A 6,741-nucleotide genomic window follows, 5' to 3' on the forward strand; every position below is an offset into this window, starting at 1 on the left:
GAAGCGTTAATTATTTTCTCAAACCCTAGATCGATTCCAACAGTCCTTGTGTAGAGGAATGAGGTTGTGGAGATGGTTTATGTGTCGGTGGAGTTGGCTGTGACAGTCTCTGTGGCGGAGAAGGGGCCCGTGATGCCAACGCACGCGGCTGTTCAAATGTGTATTCTTCCAATCCAATTGTGGACGGAGATGCAAACTCTTCAAATCTAGACTCCCCCTTCATTGGACTTGATTCTAGGCGAGACGAGGACGGCTGATTTGCTGCCTCATCGGGCGTTAGCTTAACTATCTCAATAACGAGATGATAATTTGACATGGAAAGGTCTCGGCTCCTCAAATACAAGTAACTTTTGACGTGGCTATCGTTTGTAATCTTTATTGGCAATGCCGAAAATGGTGTCTCATATTTGACCACAATTGAATGAGTGGACGGTAAGAGCCCCATCTCAGTGTACAAGGCGTCCATGAGATGGTTGTACTCAAAACCATCTGAAGCACAAGTACAAACGATGCACTCTCCTTGTATACACATGGTTTAACCCATGTACCACTATGCTTGACATACACTAAAATATCACCCATTACTGCATAAAAAGAGTGTAATCGGGATGTTAATTTCATATTTTAAACATTTAAAATTCCTTCATAAACATTTAAAATCATAACAAAAATAATTAAAGAACTGTGAAGATTTATTGACATTGATGTCAATAAAATTTCATTTTTATTGACATTGATGTCAATAAATCTTCAAAGAATTTTCCCAGAACCGTTGAAGATTTATTGACATTAATGTCAATAAAAATGCAACAATGTCAATAAATCTTCAACGATTTCCATAAATTTTCAGAATTTTTTTTCCAGATTTTCAATGTTTCCAAGAATCGTTTTTTCCTTGTTTTTTAACTTCAAAGACCACAGGAATTCAATGAGAAACTTTTTTCATGAAAATCTCTAAACTCTAAAGTGAAAATGACAAACTATAACATACTAAAAGTGAACGAAAATGAAGGGAAAAAAAAAGAGCAAACCTTCTTTCTTTGAGTTGAAACCACTGAAAAACGAGTTGAAGACCAGAGAGAGAGAGAGACATAGGAGTTGAAGCTTGAAGACGAGAGAGAGAGAGAGAGAGAGAGAGAGAGAGAGAGAGAGAGACGAGTTGAAGCTTGAAGACAAGAGAGAGAGACAAAGTAGTACTAGAGAGAGAAAGAGGGAACGTAGGACATAGGGCTGAGAGAGGGAAAACATAATACAATAATAAACTAATCCCAAGAACAAAATTTATTAAATATAAGTAAAAGTCAAACGAAAATGTTAATAAAATTGAGAGTATTTTTGTACTTAAAGAAAATAGATAGTCATAGTTTATGATTAAATTGAACTTATTTGATTTTGGTCCAAAATCATTATAGAAGTCATAGAATAGGAATAATCCCTTTTAAAATTTTACAAATGAAAAATACAACAAAAAATTAGATGAAAGAATACATTCGAGTCATTAAAAAATATAATGGATGGTTATATAATTAACAATAAACTTGGGATAGAGACATGTTTTTATTGAAAACTAAAGATATAAATACAAAATTTGACGAAAACTCGAGGAAAAATATAATATTTTCCTTATATAGAGTGAAATCATTATAATTATACTAAGAGTAAGGGAAAAATAACATGTCAATCTATATTGCTTTCAACAAATTAAAAGTCAGCGTTTAAATCCAGACACCAAGATCACGTCGCCTTTAAAGTACTACATATTTCACTCTGCCTAGAAAAACAAAACAAAACAAACTATGCTGATTTTTTCCTTGAACAAGATCAATAATGCAGTGAACTGAAACAACTATCATTCAACGTAAATTCTAATTGCTGCAATGAAGATGTGATTCTCAAAAATCCCGGAAGTAAGGTAACGCTGTGATCTGAACATAGTTCTACTCACTTATAAAATTATGTTTTAAAAAAAAAAAAATCTTATATTTCAGGAGTACAACAACTGTGCTCCTGAAATTTTTTACAGGATGAGAAAACAAAATCAAATTAGCTTCTTTTTCTCGAAAAAGGTCTTCAAGTGCCATAATTGCACACCAGCCACAGATACGCTGACGGCCAGCGAAATAAAGGTCAGCATGCCCATCAACTTGTTTGTGCTTCTGTTCAGATCCTGCATTTCATCTTCCCTGAGAAAGATGGTCAAGCGAATATCCGTAATGTGTTACAACTACATGGTTTTGCTAGAGAGAGAGAACAGTTTATAATGAGTATGAAAAACGCAATGCTTCACCTTTCGCGGAGATAAAACATCTCCTCGTGAATCGAAGTAATGGTCTCCTGTAGTTTCTTGAGCTCAATTTCCATCGCCTGAGATTCAAACCATGAAAATGGTAATGAGGTTGTTTAGTGAATTACGACAGACTCGAATCCTTGTGACCATGTGCGGATATTTTTACAATACTTGGAATAGAAAAACCACATGACTGTTTAAGGTTCGGGTCTAAGCTAGTAAGTTATCGAACACGCTGAAAAGAGCTGAGTTTCTGGACATAAAATAGGCTAACAACAAAACGAAGGACGCTTAAATGTGATCTTTATCCACCCAAATGTACCATTCTTTGAGATATTTCCCACAGATAAACATCACATCATTCAGATGGAAACATTTAGAATTTAATGTATCGAGCCAACACTTAAATCGTGTGTTCTATAAACTTTCTCGCCGCACTCAAAAGTCAAAATGACATGCATAAAACTACCTGTGCCAGCAAATGAGGAAAGGTACAAAATTTTCTATCATACAAATCATTTGTATCTATAAACTTCATAATACAGCCTCAAGTAAGATTTTACATTTCAATCCAAGACAGTAAACTTCTGAATTTCGAAACTCTGTGTAGGTCAACACCGCTTTCCAATATGAATTTAGTCAATTCCAACATTTCCAACAGAAACTAACTTTAGCATGAAAATTCTCTATCAATCATCGACAGTTTAGTTAGTAGTCACAAAGTCCACCCATTTACCCAAGGCAAAATTCAAACACTAGACATTTCTATCTACTTTCACTCAGCTGATTTCAACAGCATCGAAGAAAATCAAACACCATACTCCCAAATTTTCGATCTCGAGAAAATTCGATATCTCGACAGCTCTAAATCCAGCTACACCATTTTACAAAAAAAAAAAAAAAAAATCATTTCTTTTTTTATTCAAACCTAACCTAGCCTAACTACATAAATCTTCTTCCCTATAATCTAGAGGCCACATTGACAACCGCCGTAGTAATAGAATAACACAAACCCCACCAACGAAAAAAAACGATTTCAATCACGCCTCCCAAACTGCATTTAGCCATTTCCATAGATAGATCTGATAAGAATTAACAATAACATGAAAATTCTCACGCCTTCCAAACTGCTTTTAGCCCTACTTTACGATGATATTTAAGAAAATAAAAATCCTTTCTTCGATCGCCTAAGTTATCCTAACTACAAAAATTCTTGGCTATAACCCCACCGATCTAATCACTGAGAAACAGCAATCAATTCAATCAAGAAGTCGGAAAAAAAAACTCACATCAACCGAGCCTTTCTTGGCGACATTGGACCAGTCTTTGGTGGTGACACCGGTCTTCCAATCAAATTCAATGTTGAGCTTCATCGGAGGGGTGTGATCGGGCGCGAAGAAACACGCCATGTAATCTCCGGCCTCGGCGGCGGTGAAAGCGAATTGCCCGGACTCAACGTGCTCCGAGTAGTGGTAGCTATTCCCGTAATGCGACGTAACCTAAAAAAAAAAAAACACAAAATCCCCAAAAATTGAAATCCGATTTGACCTAAAAACGGAGTCTTTAAGATTGAATTTTTGTTTCTCTTTTTATTACCCGAACTGTGATCTTCTGAGCATCTGGGAGTGGATGTCCCTCGTTAGGGTTGACGACGCTGTACTTTCCGACGGTCATGGAATTGCTCTTGATGTCCTCGGAGATGCATTTGCTGTGCGCTGATTCGAGCTCGAATTGCAGAGACTCCGTCGGAGAAGGGAATAGAAGCCCTAGGGCTAGAAGAGCGATGACCAGGCTCGATCGAATCATAGTGGGAGAAGAAACCGAACCAGATTTAAAGGAATGAGCTTTCCTCTTCTTCGTTCTCTCTTCAGAGACGACGAATCTAACAAGGAATGGTGAGAGAGTTTGGTTTCGAGTTTTGTATGTCTGACCAATCGGAAACTGGGAAGTGTTTTGTTTGTCGATCTGGTCTCGGTTGTAATTGGATTTGGAAGTACGTGTTTTCCCACGTGGATGACTCTGATTGGGCGAGACACGTATCAAAGAGAATTTCGTAGTGTGTTTCTTTTTCTTTTCTTTTTTTCATTTTTGGGCTCAGAATATTACCGGCCTGGTGTAGCTACGTTGTCAACGCTTCTTAGTGTGTACCCAAAACATGAAGCAAAGGCTCTTGTATTTTAAATACTAGCCGTTTTTTAAATTTATCCCAAAAATAGTATGTTTATAGCTTTTACGACGAAAATAACTTCTTTAAAGTTGTAAACTGTCAATTTTCATGAATTTCTTGATGTTTACAATTTAAAAAAAAACTTGTTTATTATGTTGGACTTTATTTAATTTTATTTATCATTTACAATTTAACGTCGAGGGAAAATAATTATTTACTATTGAAAAACAGTTATTTAAAAACTGTTATTCTTGTAATTTCCTAATTTTAATACATTCTAAGATATTAAGGCTCCATCACAAATTGGACTTCCACTAACATTTTGGGAGAATTGGGTAGATAAGAGGGATTATTATAAAACTACGAACATTTATCTTTCTTAATCAAAATCAATTCATTGCTTCATATTCTAAGACTATTTGAGTATTTATTGACAAACTTGTCAATAAATAATTGTGTTTAATGACAAATATACTCATATTTTTTTAATTAAAAACAATTAATGAATATTGGTTATAAAAAAAATGTTCAGAAGTATCCCTAGATAAGATATGAAGATGCTTTCTGAATGCTGTTGATGTCGATTTTTAGATCGATCAACAATCACAAATGAAAAGCGAAATGATAGAATATTTAAAAAGGGGTTTAGAAAGACGTCGTATAAGAAACAATTTAATAATAAAGAACTATAATAATATACGAATATTAATTAATTTTATTTATTTAGAGAAGGTTACAAATGGACGAGGTGACGAACTCAATAGGTCGAACTCAAGATCGTGAATATAAGAATACAAAATAGAATTAATTGAAAACTGAGATGTAGAGCTTACATGTGTGAAAATCGTCATCTTCTCTTCTATTTATAGGCGAGATGGAACCTTCTGACCGAAGACACGTGTTCTTCGATCCACACTCCTCGCCAAGGCTGAAGTCGTCTGAGATCCGGTCTTCGTGGCGTGGTCTGCTCTTTGATTGACCGATCCTTCTGACCAGGAAGACGTGGCCGAGCTGGAGTTCTTCATTGGGCCGGAGAGTATTGCTAGGCTTGGACCGATCTGCCGAGAGTGGACTAGGTCCATGATCAATTTTGTGGGCCGGTCTACAACTGGATTGTGGGCTTTAGTCGGGCCAAGGCCCATACGAAATAATATTGAGTATTTGAATTTTTATACCCCCACAATTAGCCCCCAAATATTTTGAAAATATTTCGCTATTTTGAAAATATTTAGCGCGGAGAATTTGAACTATTCCGAATAAATAGGGGGAGATCGAAGATTCGGGACCACGTGTCATCGTGTGAGAGCGCGTCCTCTTCACACGTGGCGTGACGTAACCGTATTTCGTAGGTCAAAGTCGAAGAGTCGGAGAATCTGTTATCTTTGCAGATATCGAGGGAAATATCTTAGATTAGATTCGATTTGATTTCCGAAATCATTAGATTTTTTTCGAGATTTTACTTATATTCTCATCTTCCGCGGTTAAAATGTAACTTTCTCTTCTGAGTTTTTCTCTCTCTCCCTTAAACTCTCTCTAAGTTCTTCAATTTTATTTAGACTTCGACCACTTCTTATTCTTAGTTCGACCAACGAACTCAGGAAAGTTCATAACTTTAAACACATCGCCCCTGAAAACCTTAATTTTAGAATGTCGAGCTCAGGACTTCGTCCTTCAGGGTCTCAACCTTTAGGGAACGAAGACATACTGTTACCTTCTGCCGTGACCTCGACTGACCTTAGGAGAATCCGCGAAAAATATCAGATTCCCCCAGAAATAAGAATTCTTCTTCCTCCTCCTGGGGCCACCGCCGACACCGTCGTGGAGGGTTTCTGCTGTATATACGAGATCTGGCTGGAGAAATGCGGATTGCGATTTCCAATTCATCCTCTCATGTTCGACTTCGTTCAGACCCTAGGGTTCACCCTGCCCCAAATGTGTCCGAACTTCGTCAGGATGGTGATGGGCCTGATTGTTGTGGCTCATGAGGAAAAAGTCGAACTCTCGTTGATGGACTTGGTCCGTCTTTGTGTCGTTAAGGCGAATTCGAAACACGATCCGAAGTGTTTCTATCTTTCGAGGGCTGCAGGCAGGGGTGTGATCTCGGGCCTGCCTTCGAAGGATAAATATTGGGGAAGGCGATACTTTTGCTTTGCCGTGAACGAGCACTCACTTGGGGATCGAGCTCGTTCTTTTTCTTCGAAGTGGGCGAGCTCGCCGAGTATGCACAGAAAATTAATTTATCATATTTTTTCTTTCTTTGATATTCACTATGTAGGTAGGTGAGATA

At 37.1% G+C, this 6,741-nt stretch overlaps 1 protein-coding gene across 1 annotated transcript; it reads right to left on the reverse strand.

Annotated features, from left to right (window-relative positions):
- Nucleotides 1-1,838: 1,838 nt before the first annotated feature.
- Nucleotides 1,839-4,235, reverse strand: LOC149402953 (emp24/gp25L/p24 family/GOLD family protein). Its single transcript, XM_089609635.1, has 4 exons — nt 3,884-4,235; nt 3,577-3,786; nt 2,288-2,364; nt 1,839-2,183 (listed from the first exon to the last, which is right to left on the reverse strand). Exons 1-4 carry the CDS (start codon nt 4,091-4,093, stop codon nt 2,039-2,041), a joined length of 642 nt encoding a protein of 213 aa, XP_089465761.1. The 5' UTR covers nt 4,094-4,235; the 3' UTR covers nt 1,839-2,038.
- Between the last annotated feature and the right edge of the window lie 2,506 nt (nt 4,236-6,741).

The sequence above is a fragment of the Urtica dioica genome, chromosome 3 (assembly GCF_054948205.1).
Source record: "Urtica dioica subsp. dioica isolate 48M chromosome 3, U.dioica_male_clone48M_v1_H2, whole genome shotgun sequence".
NCBI classification, from domain to species: domain Eukaryota; kingdom Viridiplantae; phylum Streptophyta; class Magnoliopsida; order Rosales; family Urticaceae; genus Urtica; species Urtica dioica.

Excerpts from the sequence above, each read along its gene's own strand:
- LOC149402953 (XM_089609635.1), bottom strand. The coding sequence starts at position 4,093 with ATGATTCGATCGAGCCTGGTCATCGCTCTTCTAGCCCTAGGGCTTCTA. Across the intron at positions 3,787-3,883 it reads CTCAGAAGATCACAGTTCGG|GTTACGTCGCATTACGGGAA; the intron begins GTAATAAAAAGA and ends TTTTTTTTTTAG. Across the intron at positions 2,184-2,287 it reads ATGTTTTATCTCCGCGAAAG|GGAAGATGAAATGCAGGATC; the intron begins GTGAAGCATTGC and ends CATCTTTCTCAG.